Source organism: Archocentrus centrarchus, chromosome 6, assembly GCF_007364275.1.
Source record: "Archocentrus centrarchus isolate MPI-CPG fArcCen1 chromosome 6, fArcCen1, whole genome shotgun sequence".
Classification (NCBI taxonomy): domain Eukaryota; kingdom Metazoa; phylum Chordata; class Actinopteri; order Cichliformes; family Cichlidae; genus Archocentrus; species Archocentrus centrarchus.
The window spans coordinates 16,909,907-16,927,643 of record NC_044351.1 but is presented as its reverse complement, the minus strand read 5'-3'; the positions used below and the strand labels follow the sequence as shown (position 1 = coordinate 16,927,643).

General features: G+C 39.4%; 1 protein-coding gene across 1 annotated transcript; it reads left to right on the top strand.

The window, feature by feature from the left end:
• Positions 1 to 4,157: 4,157 nt before the first annotated feature.
• sqor (sulfide quinone oxidoreductase) lies at positions 4,158 to 17,211 on the top strand. The gene is made up of 10 exons (XM_030731817.1): positions 4,158 to 4,302; positions 4,997 to 5,201; positions 5,369 to 5,539; positions 5,645 to 5,698; positions 5,807 to 6,001; positions 6,094 to 6,303; positions 6,512 to 6,695; positions 15,617 to 15,684; positions 15,802 to 15,980; positions 16,070 to 17,211. The coding sequence occupies exons 2-10, from the start codon at positions 5,004 to 5,006 to the stop codon at positions 16,125 to 16,127; spliced, it is 1,317 nt and encodes a 438-aa protein (XP_030587677.1). The 5' UTR covers positions 4,158 to 4,302; positions 4,997 to 5,003; the 3' UTR covers positions 16,128 to 17,211.
• The last annotated feature ends 526 nt before the right edge of the window (positions 17,212 to 17,737 follow it).

Below are 17,737 nucleotides of genomic sequence, written 5' to 3'. Positions count from 1 at the left end.
ACAAAACTCATAAATTCAATGAAAACAATAGCAGTGAATTGATATTTTTAATATAAAATGAAATATATTTGAGCTTTTGGTTTATCACTCCATGATTAATAAATCATACACGACACCATAAATAAATCCTGATACACACTTTTATGTATTCAAGCTTTAGAAGCATTTGAACTGAGCATCAGTCATAAAAAATGCCAAGCACACTTGGCACTCAGCTAAAAGAATTGTTCAAATCCTCATAAATATAAATGCAGTCTCCAAAATATTAGGACTACCTCTCACTAATGCAGAAGAGACTTCACCTATCAACAAATGAACAATTTCAACAACAATGAAACTAGTAGAAACAAATTTATAAAACTGTATTAGTTTAGCTATACCTTTATGTGATAAATAACAAGCGATTACTAATAAACTACTTGGGCTTGTGCTGCAATGATTTATCAGCCAAGTAGGCCAAGTTTTTCATTACCAACTTACAGTTGAAGTGGATCAGTAGAATTCAGCTGAGAGAGGACAGTGACTTTATTGGGGGGGCCTGGACCCCATAGGCCCATCCATAATGTCAACCCTGGTGTAATGTTTGATAAACTTACCAGCATCTCATGTCTATGATCAACAAATGCACCAAGAAACACTGAAAAGTGTGGGTCATTACATTGAAATGTTGATATAAAAAAGTGTATCTTTATACAATAAAGTTCTTGTGCTGGCAAAGATTATACAGTGCATTCAAAAATACTATTAGAAAAGTCATGTTAATGCAACTGTAATCCTTTTGTCTTCAAACATTACACAGTAAGATCTGAAACTGTATGTGAGTGCTGTTGTGGGTATAAACTATGTAAGTTGATCCCTCACAACTGTGTAGTTAATCCTGTATGGATGGGGAAAAGGGCAAAGGGCAAAACAGTACACTGCGCTGCCAGTGTGATCACTCTTTGTTACATTACCTTTACAAGATGCTACCATATTAACATTGTTGTATCAATTTACCTAACATTTATGACATTGTTTATTAGGAACCAACAACTTAGAGGACAGGGTTGGACAGTTTTAAGAGTCATACCACAATTACACCATTAGATGTTCCTCACTAAAACAAGCATCAAGACACCCCTCCTGTTTGGGCCAAGCAATATAAGCTGTAAATTAGATTGCCATTGGAATCAATGTGCAAATGCTGTCTCATTTACTGAGCTCTTCTTCAACATAGAGGTGCACCATGGCTCGTGTTTTTGTTGTGATGGTTTCACATTTGGTTCTGTGGTTGCTGTCATCCAACAGTCTTTGCATCAACCTTTCAAATAAAGCAAAACAGGCGAAATGTTAGAAAGCACAAGTTCAATTAAATAACAGTCTATGTAGATCTTTTTGCAGATGATTGTTAGCATTAATTTATTGATGTGAAACTATTCTAACAGCAATCTTTCCCTACCAAACATGTTTATAAAATGTTCTGTGTTGTGTTATTGTAACGTATATCAACAGGTGAGCAAAAGGTGAGGTTGACTCAACAGGGATTCTAAAACCACCTGATGCACTCATTACAAAGGGATCAAGTGGCATCAAGGGACATGACCAAGGTTGTTACAGGTAACTAAAACTAAATGGAAAAAAAGTAGAAGTTAAATTTTAAAAAAAGCATTTTAGTTAACTAAAAATAAAAACTAAAGAAAAGAAAAATAACTAAAATGATTTTGCAAACTTGGAAAACTAACTAAAATAAAATAAAAATATAGTAGAAATAGGGAGGTCTGGTGGCGCAATGGTTAGCATTGTCACCTCACAACAAGAAGGTCCTGGGTTTAGAATCCAGGCTGTGTGCAGTTTGCATGTTCTCCCTGTGTCTGTGTGGGTTCTCCCCGTGCTCTCCGGATTCCTCCCACAGTCAAAAGACATGTTTATGTTTAGGGATAGTTTAATTGGTTTAATCTAAATTGCCTCTAGGTGTGAATGTGAGTGTGAATGGTTGTCTATCTCTATGCGTTGGCCCTGCTCCTTCAGAGTGTACTCTGTCTCTCACCCTATGACAGCTGGGATAGCCTGCAGCCTGTGAGTCAATTGCTTTTAAAAGTTCTGCTCTTATTGTGATACCTGTGCTGATATTCTTAAATTTTGCCTCTGGCATATTCCCTTCACAAAACAGCCGTTAAAAAGCCTAAAACTAACACTGAAACTAATAAAAACTAAGGTAAAACATTTTCAGACAATAAAAACTAAACTGAAACAACCAACCCCCACTTAATATTTATTGTTAAAAGTTTAAATAGATTTTAGTAAACAATAAAAGGAATGCTGCACATGTATATCCACATAAATAAAAAATAATTCTGCTCAAAACTGTGTGAAGTATATTAAAATGGATTTCAACTGTGCAAACAATAAATCCTCTGCACTTTGCAGTTGTTTTTACTGCACTACAACCTTCTGGGTGGCAGGGAGAGTACTGGTGGGGACAAGAGCATATTTCTCCCATATCCCATATTGGCTTCTCTTCATTGGATTCCTGTTAAATCCAGAATTGAATTCAAAATCCTTCTCTTCACATACAAGGTCTTGAATAATCAGGCCCCATCTTATCTTAAAGACCTTATAGTACCATATCACCCCAATAGAGCACTGCAGCTTCAGCCTTCAGCTTTCGGATATCTCTCCTGTGGAACCAACTCCCAGTTTGGGAGACACACACCTTCTCTCTTTTGAAGATTGAGCTTAAAACTTTCCTTTGTGATCAATCTTATACTTAGGGCTGGATAAGGTGGCCCTGAATGCTTCCTTAGTTATAGCTATAGGCCTAGGCTGTGGGTTTCCTGTGATGCACTGAGTGTTTCTTCTTCATTCACCTCTTTTCACTCTCTCTGTGTTTATACACCACTCTTCATTAGTTATGTTATTGTGTCTTTTATCATGTCTCCCTCTCCGCACTCACCAACCGGTTGCAATAGATGACTGCCCCTCCCCGAACCTGGTTCTGCTAGAGGTTTCTTCTTGTTAAAAGGGAGTTTTTCCTTCCCACTGTCACCAAGCGCTTGCCCATAGGGGATCATTTGGACTGTTGGGGTTTGTTCTCTGATTGTTGGATTATTGTGGGGTCTTTACCTTACAATATAAAGTGCCCTGCAGTAACTGTTGTTGTGATTTAGCGCTATACAAATTAATGTAATTGTATTTTAAAAGAACAAAGAAAACAAAATGAATACATAGAAAAAGCAATACTTACTCCCCTTTATAGCCCAGACAGTGAGCTGTCTTGGAAGAGGCTTGCGATCTCAGAGTGTTTTGTTTTTGTTTTTTGTTTTGTTTTTGTTTTTGTTTTTTATTGCACAGCTGCTCGTTTCGCCCAAAACTCAGAATTCTGTCTAAAAAGTACAAGTGAACTTTTGCCATTTAAACTTTGGACCAGTTTATATGGTCCAAAAGCAGATGGCACATAAGGGGGAGTAGAGATCTGAAGCAGGAAAACCAGTTTGATGAGTGCAAATAAGCAGAGTCATGGTGATGATGAAAATTTCTGGATGTAGGGCACGGGAAGATTTTTGCACCAAATTTCACAAACGTACACATTTTATCGTGTAGTCTGATGAGTCATTTATGTGATAAAAATCTGTGGGCGTTGTACACTGGAAAGTGACCAGTATTACAGCCATAATGATGGTTTAAAGGGCAAAGACGTAAACTGCTACTTAAAACCTCAGTGACTGATCTGTCACCGAATTGTTTATTAAAAACAGAAGCATTGTCAAGAGGCATATCACACTGCTGGTCCACCAATAGCTCAATGGGAGGCACGTACAAGTCACAGTTTGTACCGTAAACACACTTTGCGGCGCTTCCCGGACTGAGTACGTGCCGCCTGGGCGGATATGTTCCCGACCCGCCCACTCCATGGTGTCTTCGGGTCACATCCAAAGGTGTTTATGAGGGCTAGTAGTGCCAGATTCGACGACAAAAGAAGAACATGTAACACTCCAAAAAAAAAAAAATAAATAAATAAAATAAATTAAGTATAAACTTTGAGGAACTGCATTGCACTCTTTGCCAAAATAACCAAGATAAATTCGTCTCTCTGTACTTTAGCAACATGAAATTTTAAGTGACGGTTAAAAAAAAAGTCGCTTGTGATTGGTGAAATGCCTCGAGGGCGGGACCAAGAGTGTCAGCTGCGGGTAGGGCTTGAGTGCGGTCCTGGTACCTCCTTCACTGAGGGAAGGTTAGGTCCAGCTGAATTCTGCTCGCACCTAACAAGGATTTTGTCCAAACTGTCGGAAAGGCGGGCGATTAACAGCGCTGGTGGTTGAGGTAGGCTCGTGTTTATTGACGCACTTTTAGCCGAACGCCGTGTTATCAGGTCTCTGCCTGTGCAGGAATGACTGTAATGGTGCCAGCTTATTACGCAGCATGCAGCAACAGTGGCTCAGCACAGAATGGGCTAGACTGGACTCCGATAAAAAGAAACCTGTGTTTATGTGTGTTTGTGCTAGTACTGCAATAATTCTGATATATGGTGCAGTGTTTGTAGTGTCTAAGTCAGAATATTTCACTCTGTGTTGAGCAGTTCTGCTTGTGTAACATTTTACAAATCAACTTTTCAAGACCCGCTTAAAGCACCGTTAAATGGTATGAAATTCTAGATATTGTGTTTTTAATCAGGCCTGGTGGGTTTTTTTTTTATTACAATAGCTGTGGGTAGAACCACAGGTAAACCACAAAATCATGGCCTTAGTGTCCCCATTCAGCAGACTAGACATTTAACCTATTAAAAAAAATAAAATACTCAGACAATTGATCTGAATTTGAAACCCTGCAAGCGTTATTTCCACCACTCATGCCTGTAAAGAGCAAACATGTTTCCTTTCTAGCAGCTGATGGCAAGCAGTAAAGGAGGAAGTAGAGATTGTTGTCATGAGTTTTAGTGAGTTTTAGCACCAAATAGCAAAGTAACCCTAACAGTATAGCTGGTGCTGCACTAAAATAGCTTGTCCTTATGGTTCAGACGCAGGATGGCTGCACTGCATCATCTTAGGCACTGCCACCCAAGGAGCATTGCTGTCTCTCATTTTCACACGAGCAGCCATGCCTCTGCCAAACAGCATTACAAAATGCTTGTGCTGGGAGGAGGAAGTGGCGGTATCACAATGGGCGCCCGGATGAAGAGGCTGGTGGGAGCAGAGAATGTGGCTGTGGTGGAGCCCAGCGAAGTAAGGATGAACGAGAGCATTGCAGTAACCCGATACACACTACATATTATGGCTTTCAGTCATTGGTCTGTGACTTGATCTTTACTTTTCTGTTACAGACCTTGGGGGGGAAAAAAACACTTACTCCAAAGCTTGTCAGAAACTTTTTTTTGCGGTATCTTTTTCAGATGCACTACTATCAGCCAATATGGACTCTGGTTGGAGCTGGTGCAAAGACTGTAGCATCCTCGGGTCGTTCCACCGCAAGCGTTATGCCATCTGGAGTGAAGTGGGTGAAATCTAAAGTTCAGGAAATTAACCCAGAGACAAATACTGTCAGCACAGATGATGGGACTGAAGTAAGTTTACATCAGGAATCTGTTATCTGCCAGTGTCTACAGTGAAGTTATAAAATTGCTTACAAATGCTGTGGGTGTGTGTATAAACCTTTCTTCACTCTGCAGATCTCATATGAATATTTGATTGTGGCACTTGGTTTAGAGCTCCATTACGATAAGGTGAAGTCACACTTTATAATTATATTATACTTAATCCCATACTTTATCTATTATATTATCTGTCTCTACCAAATTACATCCCAAGAGATTTAAAATGTGTGTGTGTAGATCAAAGGACTGCCAGAGGGGTTTGAGCATCCAAAAATTGGGTCTAACTACTCGGTCCAAACTGTGGAGAAAACATGGAAAGCACTGCAGAATTTCAAAGAGGGAAATGCTGTGTTCACATTCCCAAATACTCCTGTGAAATGTGCTGGAGCACCACAGAAGATCATGTACCTGTCAGACGCCTTTCTCAGGAAGGTACTTAAATCTTTTAGATCCAGTGATAATGATGAAAACTCAAACGTGGCTTTCCAAATTTGATGAGGATTTTTTTTCTGCTTCTATTTAAGACAGGGAAAAGACAAAAAGCCAATGTGATATATAACACATCACTGCCTGTCCTCTTCGGGATCAAGAAATATGCCGACTCACTGTGGGAAATTGTGAAAAAGCGTGACCTACAGATTAACCTCAGGCAAAACCTGATTGAAGTGCGCGCAGATAAGCAAGAAGCTGTTTTTGAAAATCTTGACAAACCAGGTGAAACCAAAGTGTTTGAGGTAACCATAACACTAACTTTAACTTTTAGTGCTATATTGACTGGTTTGTTCAGTGCTTAGCCTGTTTCATAATGTGCTGTGTATAATTTCCTTTTATATACTGAAAAGATGCCTGAGAGGCTACACCTTTCACACCTTTGTACCTAAATGTATAACAAATCTGAAAAAGAAACTCCACTGAATAACTAGACTTTGCTTGTTTGCTTAGTATGAAATGCTTCATGTTACACCACCAATGGGACCCAGTTCAGTGATTAAAGGTAGTCCACTGGCCGATCAGGTGGGCTGGTTGGATCTAAACAAAGAAACTCTCCAACACACCAACTATCCAAACGTGTTTGGGATTGGAGACTGTACCAACCTTCCCACAGCAAAAACTGGAGCAGCTGTCGGTAAGTGTGCAAATAGTTTGAACGTTGGTCTAAGAAAAGGCTGGAAAGCACTCTGTTTTGCTTCGTTCAAAATCCGTAGCTTCCTCTTGAGCCAACTGCTTGGACCTTCTGGGGGTTTTTTTGTTTGTTTGTTTGTTTTTTAAAGCCACTATCTGCAAAAACTATATTGCCCAATCACCCGTGGAAACAAGACTATAAAAAAAAAAAATGCTACCCCACCCTATAAATTTGATACTGCAGGGACATTACTTATTTTATCTGATAGGGTTGGTCACTGTGTCAAGTATTGCTTTGTGTGAGTTTGATTGGATCCTTACGTTTCACAAAGGAGGTTTTTATGTATTAGATGTGAACAGATGGTACAAAAGTTTAACCCCTTATGCCTGGCTAATTTACATTTCCTGTCACTGCAATAAATGTCATTTCCTTTAATGATAAACTACAATTCAAGCAATTTAGTGCAATATACCTCAGACTTTAGATTTATCATCTCATGTCAATTAAAAGAGAGTCAGCCTAGTTAGCCATTCTTCCTGGAAAATCCCACCATGGTTTGTTATACAGGATGAAAAGATTGTGTGAACAGATGTTATCAGGTGTTTAAGTCCAGATTTTGCCAGTCAGGCAGAGTCAGACTTGTCCTGAAGCCACTCCAAATTTCTCTTCTTTGTATACTTCAGGTCATTGTCATGAAGAAACTTTCATCTTAGTGTTTGGTGTCTGCACTCAAGAACTGGTTTTGGGTTCTTTCCTTGATTTCGCTCCATCCAGGTTGAGAAGTGCCAACATTAACGTTACAGTGCGTAATCTTTTCGCCTCTAGATATCAACAGATCTGTTGTTTTCTTACCCATCTCAATTCAAGCACATAGTCCTAGCTGTGGTGGCTGCTACAGAACAAACATGCTGTAGTCGGCCAAGAGAGATTTAAAAAACATTCAAATCAGACTGTACCCCATAACAGCTGCAGCCAACCAGCTTGTTTCTGCTGCTGTTTGTATAAAAATAAATTTTACATTCTATTTTAACATGTTTCAATAATATCAACACTTAGTGGTTTATTTCCTGATTTATTGCTAATTTGTCAATTAAATATGTTATGCTATTTTATGTTTCACCCCTGAATGACCTCAAAAACTCGATCCATTCTTCATCTGTTGTGAGTGGACTTGGATAGCAAAGTAACTCTGCACCGGATCCACCCTGGAGTTTTTCCCTGTTGTGTAGGTCGTCAGTCCATTGTTTATCTCAGCTGTTAATGTCACGTGAGGAGCATCCACTTTTAATTAGTTTGGAGTAGGCTGTAAAACTTTGAATGGAGTCCAACACGAGTTGATGAGTCAGTGAAGCTTACTTCTGACCGATACTGTTGCTGAACTGTTGATATGCTGAACTTTTCTGTCAGTAAGCGCTGCTGTTTTTGCTGCTTTTAGCCAGCATTAGTGAAACTTTCTTTGAAGTGGATGTAACATTGTTGGACCCTGAGGCTTAGTGAACAAACTCTCATACAATGTGAAAATGTAATCAAACTGTTTATCAGAGGGAAAGTGCAATTTGTAGGATACAGGATCCTAACATTAGATGGTATAATATTACCTTAATATTACTGGACAGCTTGTCAGCTGTCCAGAGATGAGAGAGTCACATGTCTAATCTGCTGACAATAAGTAATGACAACAATATCTGGAATAAACAAGCATGTTAATGCACGTTTTTGTGTGTTAGTCCCGACTTCATTACAGGAGATGAGGCTTGAGGTGAGGAGAAAGAGGATGACAGTAAGACATTAAGGTGCCCTAAACATGCACTATATTGAATGAATGAATGATACTTTATTGATCCCACAGTGGGGAAATTACAGTTAACAGAACACCCATCCAAGAAGACAAACAAACAAACATGGGGAGATAGGTGAACTGTGGCCATGCTGCCCCCTTCTGGAGGCACCGCCATTAAAAAAGATTAAGATTAAGATAGTGTTTATTTGTCACATGCACAGTTATACACAGTACAATGCACAGTGAAATGTATTCACTGTGCAAAAATAGAAACAATATTGAAAACATTGGGATGAGTGATGAAAAAAAACATTTCATACTTTGTATACATACAAACATAAACAGTCGCCTCAAAGCGCTTTGTATTGTGGGTAAAGACCCTACAATAATACAGAGAAAACCCAACAGTCAAAATGACCCCCTATGAGCAGCACTTGGTGACAGTGGGAAGGAAAAACTCCCTTTTAACAGGAAGAAACCTCCAGCAGAACCAGGCTCAGGGAGGGGCAGTCATCTGCCACGATGGGTAGGGCTGAGGGGAGAGAGACAGGACAAAAGGCATGCTTTGCAAGAGAGCCAGAGATTAAAAATAATTAATGATTAAATGCAGAGTGGAGTATAACAAAGTAAATAAGGTGAATGAAAAGAAACAGTGCATTATAGGAACCCCCCAGCAGCCTAGGCCTATAGCAGCATAACTAAGGGGTGGTTCAGGGTCACGTGATCCAGCCCAAACTATAAGCTTCATCAAAAAGGAAAGTTTTAAGCCTAATCTTAAAAATAGAGAGGGTGTCTGTCTCCCAAATCCAAGGTGGGAGCTGGTTCCACAGAAGAGGGGCCTGAAAGCTGAAGGCTCTGCCTCCCATTCTAGTTTTAAGTATCCTAGGAACCACAAGTAAGCCAACAGTCTGAGAGCAAAGTGCTCTATTTGGGTGATATGGTACTATGAGGCCTTTGAGATAAGATGGGGCCTGATTATTCAAGACCTTATGTGTGAGAAGTATTTTAAATTCTATTCTAGATTTAACTGGGAGCCAATGAAGAGAAGCCAATATGGGAGAAATATGCTCTCTTTCTAGTCCCTGTCAGGACTCTAGCTGCAGCATTTTCAGTCAGCTGAAGGCTTTTCAGGGAGTTTTTAGGACAGCCTGATAATAATAAATTGCAATAGTCCAGCCTAGAAGTAATAAACACATGAATGAGCTTTTCAGCATCACTCTGAGAAAGGATGTTTCTAATTTTAGAAATATTGCGCAAATGCAAAAAAGCGGTCCTACATGTTTGTTTAATATGTGCATTGAAGGACATATCCTGGTCAAAAATGACTCCAAGATTTCTCACAGTGTTACTGGAGGCCAAAGTAATGCCATCCAGAGTAAGTATCTGGTTTGACACCATGTTTCTAATATTTGTGAGGCCGAGTACAAGAATTTCAGTTTTATCTAAATTTAGAAGCAGGAAATTAGAGGTCATCCAGGCCTTTATGTCTTTAAGATATTCCTGCAGTTTAACTAATTGATGTGTGTCATCTGGCTTCATTGATAGGTAAAGCTGAGTATCATCTGCATAACAATGAAAATTTATGCAATGGTTTCTAATAATACTGCCTAAGGGAAGCATGTATAATGTAAATAAAATTGTTCCTAGCACAGAACCCTGTGGAACTCCATAATTAACCTTAGTGTGTGAAGAAGACTCCCCATTTACATGAACACATTGGAGTCTATGAGATAAATATGATTCAAACCACTGCAGTGCAGTACCTTTAATACCTATAGTATGCTCTAATCTCTGTAATAAAATGTTATGGTCAACAGTATCAAAAGCTGCACTGAGGTCCAACACGACAAGTACAGAGATGAGTCCACTGTCGGAGGCTGTAAGAAGATCATTTGTAACCTTCACTAATGCTGTTTCTGTACTGTGATGAATTCTAAAACCTGACTGAAACTCTTCAAATAAACTGTTCCTCTGCAGATGATCAGTTAGCTGTTTTACAACTACTCTTTCAAGAATTTTAGAGAGAAAAGGAAGGTTGGAGATTGGCCTATAATTAGCTAAGACAGCTGGGTCAGTGATGGCTTTTTAAGTAGCGGTTTAATTACAGCCACCTTGAAGGTCTGTGGTACATAGCCAACTAATAAAGACAGATTGATCATTTTTACAATTGAAGCATCAATAATTGGAAAGACTTCTTTGAACAGTCTAGTAGGAATGGGATCTAATAAACATGTTGCTGGTTTGGAGGAAGTAACTATTGAAGTTAACTCAGAAAGATCAACTGGAGCGAAAGAGTCTAAACAAATACCAGCAGTGCTGAAAGCAGCTGAAGATGAAGATAAATCTTTGAGATGGTTATGAATAATTTTTTCTCTAATGTCTAAAATTTTATTTGTAAAGAAGTCCATGAAGTCACTGCTAGTTAAAGTGAAAGGAATACTCGGCTCTACAGAGCTCTGACTCTTTGTCAGCCTGGCTACAGTGCTGAAAAGAAACCTGGGGTTGTTCTTATTTTCTTCAATTAATGATGAATAGTAAGATGTCCTAGCTTTATGGAGGGCTTTTTTATAGAGCAACAAACTCTTTTTCCAGGCTAAATGAGCATCTTCTAATTTAGTGAGACACCATTCCCTCTCCAGCTTTCGGGTTATCTACTTTAAGCTGTGCGTTAGTGAATTATACCACGGAGTCAGGCACTTCTGATTTGAAGCTTTCCTTTTCAGAGGAGCCACTGTATCCAAAGTTGTATGCAGTGAGGATGTAAAACTATTGACAAGATAATCGACCTCACTGGGAGCAGAATTTAGGTAGCTGATCTGCACTGTGTTGGCACATGGCACTGAAGAGCATAATAATGAAGGAATTAGATCCTTAAACTTAGTTACAGCACTTTCAGAAAGACGTCTACTGTAATAAAACTTATTCTCCACTGCTGTGTAATCCATCAAAGTAAATGTAAATTTTGGTGATATCCCATTCTTAATATATGGGGTTTAATATGATGTCCGCCCACCCTTTGCAGCTAAAACAACTTCAACTCTTCTGGGAAGACTTTCCACAAGGTTTAGGAGTGTTTATTGGAATTTTTGACCATTCTTCCAGAATTGTATTTGTGAGGTCAGACACTGATGTTGGAGAGAAGGCCTGGTTCACGCTCTAATTCATCACAAAGGTGTTCTATCAGTGCAGGTTGACAGGACTTGGCATGAATAACCACAGTCTTATGTTATTTCCATTGCAATTGAGTACCGCTTCGATGTGGGTGGAGTTGATATGGCAGTCTCTTGACGTAATTTGTATGTGGCTCAAAAACAAAACACAACACAACAATGGATGTGATAAAGGCAAGCTAACATAGCTAATGCCAGTTTGAAATCATCATCATGCATAAGTCACCCGTACAGTGTTTAATGGATAAAAGTTATCATTGTTATATATTAACCCTATACCACTGAACGTGTCATACTCGACTCAGTGTACTTCAAAAGTGCCACTGTTCACATACTTGTGGCAACAATTACCATAATCACCCTATGTTAGTTGCGAAGTGCAGTTTCTCAGCTTTCAGAAACCATTTGAATGTTTCCGATAGGACAAACAATTGTGTAATTACAGTAATTCAAAATTTCTGTGATCAGCCATGTTAACCAGCTGTTCACGGCCAGTAGGGGCAGGTAATGGGTGCTTCAGTGGTGATCACCTAGAAGTACAAGGGTTATAATATGTATTCTGTGTGCACGTTTGTGATGGCTCTCATGTTGTAAAACTACCGCTGCAAACTGTCGGTCTGGGCATTCAACTGGTGCTTTGTGTGCCTCCATTTTCTTGCTGTTGGGTTTTAAAAATGGCACGGTTAATTCTGGTGAAGGAGTCGCTCTCATGTCTCAACTAGTGACGACACTCCCTGGCCAGTCAGTGGCATGCTGTTCTTCCACGTCACATTTTCGGATCACTAGAAACCCCGGCTGAGTCGAGACACGCTGAGTAGATACTAATGGAAATGCGGATTTAGTGCACTGGTGAGCAGTCATGTTGGAACAGGATGGGGCCATCCCCAAACTGTTCCCACAAAGTTGAGACCATGAAATTGTCACAAATGTCTTGGTATGCTGAAGCATTAAGAGTTCCTTTCAGTGGAACTAAGGGGCCGAGCCCAACTCCTGGAAAAACAACCTAACACCGTAATCCCCCCTCCACCAAACTTTACACTTGCAATCAGACAAGTGCTTTTCTCCTATTCCAAAAAATTCTCTACATACTGTTCTTGAGCTAATCTGAAGGCCAAATTAAATTTGGGTTCTGTAGTGATTTAAGTGCACTATGCACCTCAGGATCCACTGACTCCACTGTGAATTTTGCATGGCCTACCAGTTTATGGCTAAGTTGCTGTCATTTTCAATCACTTCCACTTTGTTATAGTACCACTAACAGTTGACTGTGGAATATTTAGTAACAAGGAAGTTTCATGACTGGACTTGTTGCATAGGTGGCATCCTATTTCTTGCACAAGAGTTTGTAGAAGCAGTCTGCATGCCTAGGTGCTTGGTTTTATACACCTGTAGCCATGGCAGTGATTGTAACACCTGAATTCAATGATTTGGATGGGTGAGTGAGTACTTTCGATAATATAATGTAGGTGTAATCCTTCATATCTTGAGTCTGAAGGTGCTGGTGTAAATTTAAATGTCTCTCCACAGCACAGGAATGCCTACAGTGTCTCTTCTTCTCCACCTTTGGTGTACTGCGCATGTGGCCGGTCTCTAGCCACATATAACATATAGTTAGGAGGGAGATGTACTTTCCAGTCACTGTATTCAAATATGGTGGGAGACCATGGCGGCTTCCACAAACCAGCACCCCACTCCCATGTATTTTCAGTGGATTAATAAGTTTATGAAAATGCATCAGTTTGTTTGGAATATGTAATTGCACACTAATAAATGCATGAGTACACTATCCTTTTTTTAAAAAATTTTTTTCTATTAATTAAGCTTTAAAAATTACTCCCCATACCTTTAAGTTGATGAGCAGCAACCTGGTGTTTGACAGAATTGAAAATCTGACTGGATTGTTCAGTTTTGAGTTCTTTAAAAGCTGTTCGGCAAACTTCACAAAGCTGTTTTATGTCTTTTACAGATAGCTGCCTCTGTATCATAAAGGACAGACTAATGAAGTGTTGCTGGGATTATTGAACTTCTGGCAGGTTATCCCTTATGTGAGGAGCACTTCTGTTAGTAACTTTTGGGTCCATGACTGAGGAGCGTCCTGCTTTGTCGCTCAGTTTAACCTATCAACCAACTTTAACAATAGTCTTATTTCTTTCATGATTTCTGAGGTCACTGGGTTCCTGTTTTGTAGATTTTTTTTCTTAATACTTAATAGTTTTGTTTATAGATTTTGACAAAGAGTTCCTTTTGTTTTTGTCCTGATGAATTGTTGGATATTGTATACACAACTGTGTGTGTGTAAATCATGTTTTTGCTTCATCATAGTGGCTTAAGCAATACCTTTTGTAAATGTACTACTGACTGCTTTTCTTTTTTGAGTGTGGAGGATGTTTCTGTTTTTAGCTCCACTAACAGCTGTAGTGTTAACAGTGTCTGTCCATCAGTTCATCTGTCTGTCCTGTGGTTAGGTTTGGTCCAGAGGGAAATGTGTCGGTGACGCATGTGCTACAAATTGCTCAGATTTTGCTGTAGCCTTCTTTAGGATTTGGCACAGTACCTACTGCAAGCATCTCTGGCTTTAGATGTTTTAATAAGCTGCCGGGGCTTTAGTCAAGGCTGATCTGTAGATCAGTGAAGTTAGAGAGGACAATAGTCTTAGACTCTGCTTGCAGTGTTTGAAGTATTTTTATTCTACCACCTTTATCTTGATCTATTTCATCATTTCCTCTACATGTCTTGAAGGGTGGGGGTGCTGTGTGATTGATTTAATTGGTAGTTGCTTTAATTGCATGCCTCAGAGTTGGGACCTGCCTCCTTTGCATCCATAGGTTGTTCTTACTTGAAGTGGATTGAATGTCATTGACTTCCTATGTTTGGAAGCATAGAGGTTGGACTCTGGGGCAATGGAAAAAGGTCATGTGGTCTGAGTCTGGAGTTACCCTGTTCCAGGGTGATGGGTGCATCAGGGTAAAAAGAGAGGTAGATGAAGTGATTTACCCATCATGCTTGGTGCCTACTGTACAAGCCAAATGTTGTGAGCTGGGGTTGCTTCAGTTGGGCAGTTTGAATTTCAGCAGAGTTGTGTGTCCAAAACATGAGGTCAGATGACTACCTCAATATACTGAATAACCAGGATTTTCCATTAATGGAGTTTTTTTCTTGCCTAATGGCACAGACACATTCCAAGATGACAGTCCCAGAATTCATCTGGCTCAAATTGTGAAAGAGTGGCTCAAGGATCATGAGATATGATTTGCACTGGATTGGCCACCACAGAGTCCAGACTCTCAGGATCACAATGGTTTAACTCTTACATCATCGATATAAGATCCATCCATCCACTTCTGTCGAGGGGTGGGTGGGGGGGTGGAGATAGGGCAAGAGGCAGGGTACACCCTGTACAGGTCGCCAGCCTGTCGCAGGGCCAACACAGACAACCATCCACACAAAGGGCAATTTAGAGTGGCCAATTAACCTAACCCCAGTAAGTGAGGAAACAGGATTACCTAGAGAAAACCCACACAGACACGGGGAGTGAGAGAGGCCTGAAACAAGGTCGAATTGAACCCAGGCATTCCAGATGGTATTCTAACTGTGAGGCAGCAGTGCTAACCACCGTGACACCGTGCTGCCCATCGATATACGCTTTCAGTGAAAAACCTATGTAACACTAGGTGGAAGTAAGTGTTGTGACACTGCATAAGCTTATCAAAGTGTTATCAAATCTAAAGATGGCCCAACATACAGTTGGTTCAACAGTGTTTGCCTTTTTTTCTTTTTTTTTTGGCTGGACAGTGTCATTGTCGGTATGTGTAGTCCAACTCAGTGTTAGTATGCATCTCTTTTGTTTTGTGCATTTTTGGACCTACAACCTAAGATAAGCATGGTTTTGGGATTCAGACCTACTGAGGAGGGACTGGGTTGGATATTAGCAAGACTTAAACTTTTTTTTTTTAATCTCCTCTCTCTCTTTTTAGCTGCACAGTCTGCCATCTTGAACAGAACTATCAGCAAAATACTGAAAAACGAGAAACCAGATAAGAAGGTAAGTGAGTGTGTGCTGTGATTCACATGTTTAATTTTGTACATTGAAGCTTCTACTTTGGAAATATGACTATGGAAAAACATGCAAACAGATAATCTTTCATTTTCTTGTTTATAGTACGATGGGTACACTTCATGTCCGTTGGTCACAAGCTATAACACAGTAATCCTGGCAGAGTTTGACTACAATGGACAACCACTGGAAACGTTCCCCATCAACCAAGCCAAAGAGAGACGATTGATGTATCACATGAAAGCAGATGTGATGCCTCACCTCTATTGGCATGGCCTTCTCCGGTATGTTTAATTAATAGCATTAGGTTCATGGCAGCGAATCTTTCCACGGCACCCGCAACAACGCCTTGTCTTTATTTCTCTCACAACAGGGGGCTGTGGGGTGGACCAGGACCTTATAGGAAAATCATGCATCTTGGGATGAAATGAAACTTCATCATCAGTTTGGATCCGGAAGAAAATTCATCCCATTATTATCTCTAAAATGGCGGACACGCACATGGATAGGGCAGTAATGTGAATATTTTTAACATCATGGTTAATCGCTCTCAGAAGTTGGATGAAGATAGAGTAATTTTTAAAATATCATAACTGGCATTTAAATACTGCTTTTGCTATTACTGAAGAATTAGATGGCTGTCATGATGGAGATGGTCAAAACTACCTGTAGCTCAGTTTTTTGGTACTTCTGAAAATATGGTGGATGGCTGACCTTGATGTTTTCATAAGGGAGCAATGAGATCTGTATTGGGGCCCAAGAACAAAAGTTTGTAGGACATTGTTATTCCATGTTGTTCCCATCCCCCTCCCTGATGCGGCAGGGTATAAAATTGAAACCTCATAGGCAAATCTAGACTGGGTTGTTTCACTTTCCTCGGATTGTCTCTGCTGAGTTATATATGTAGTCTGCGTGGCCAAAATTTATAAAGTAAAGTTTACTCTATAAATTTGGCCAAAATTTATAGAGTAAAGTTTACTCTATAAATTTTGGCCACGCAGACTACATATATAGCATATATAGCAGAGCCAGTTTTGTAGTCAGTTTACTGAGTAAACTGACTACAAAACTGGCTCTACAACCCTGAGGGTATCATGTTGTTAGTAGCCATTAAGAAAATTATACAACTATTACTTTTCCCCAGATTTCTAGGCTTAAAATTGTGTGCATTTGGTGAAAATAAGTCATCATGTGTAAGATGTCTCATCATTTAAGAATTTAAAGTGTTCAGCTTTATTTAGACACTTTATGTTTTAAACTGATTATTCACGCTACGAAATAATGTGTAAGAGTTACCATTTGCAATGCTTGCGCATTAATACACAGAAGTGCTTTTTATTTTTAATACATATATTTAGACTTCAGTGGAGGAGATTTTTGTACATGGTGATTATTTTTGTGTCAGTTCTCTAATGAGGTGCAAACATCTTGGTGGCTATGCAGTCAATGCTAACCTCATTGTCTCAAAAAGACTATAACAGACCAGTTTATAATCATTAAAATGACTGAAACTTATAAACCTCATGTCAGAGTGTTATTGAAGTAAAATATGAAACATCACATATGAATTGTGGATTTGTGTTGGATTTAAATAAATATCAAATAATACAACTACAATATTGTATTTTAATATACAGGTTTGATTTGAAATTAATCCAGGACATCAATAAATTTATGTCTTTTGGGCCATTTTTTGCAAGTGTCATGGTCCACAATCAGATAAGCGAATCACTATCAAAGCTGTAGCAGGAAGTACACTCTTGACTACATGAACAGTTTTCAAACAGGGGCAAGCCAAAATTTCAAAGCACGTCTGTGGAAAATTGCCTAGCTGAAATATTATTATTGGCTGTCAGATGAAAACACTCTTGATCTTGAATGTCAGAGATGTCAGGATTTAATTCATGCTGACAGTTGCTTGTTTCCCTGTGATTTTTTCCAACAACGGATAACCTGGATTTGACTAAAAACTGATAGCCTGTATAAATTATGCCATAATATTAAGACACACATACATATATATGGCAAGTTTATATATATA

Coding starts and splice junctions, on each gene's coding strand:
- sqor (XM_030731817.1), top strand. CDS start 5,004: ATGGCTGCACTGCATCATCTTAGGCACTGCCACCCAAGGAGCATTGCT. Junction 5,699..5,806: donor TAGAGCTCCATTACGATAAG/GTGAAGTCACAC, acceptor GTGTGTGTGTAG/ATCAAAGGACTGCCAGAGGG. Junction 6,696..15,616: donor AAAAACTGGAGCAGCTGTCG/GTAAGTGTGCAA, acceptor CTCTCTTTTTAG/CTGCACAGTCTGCCATCTTG.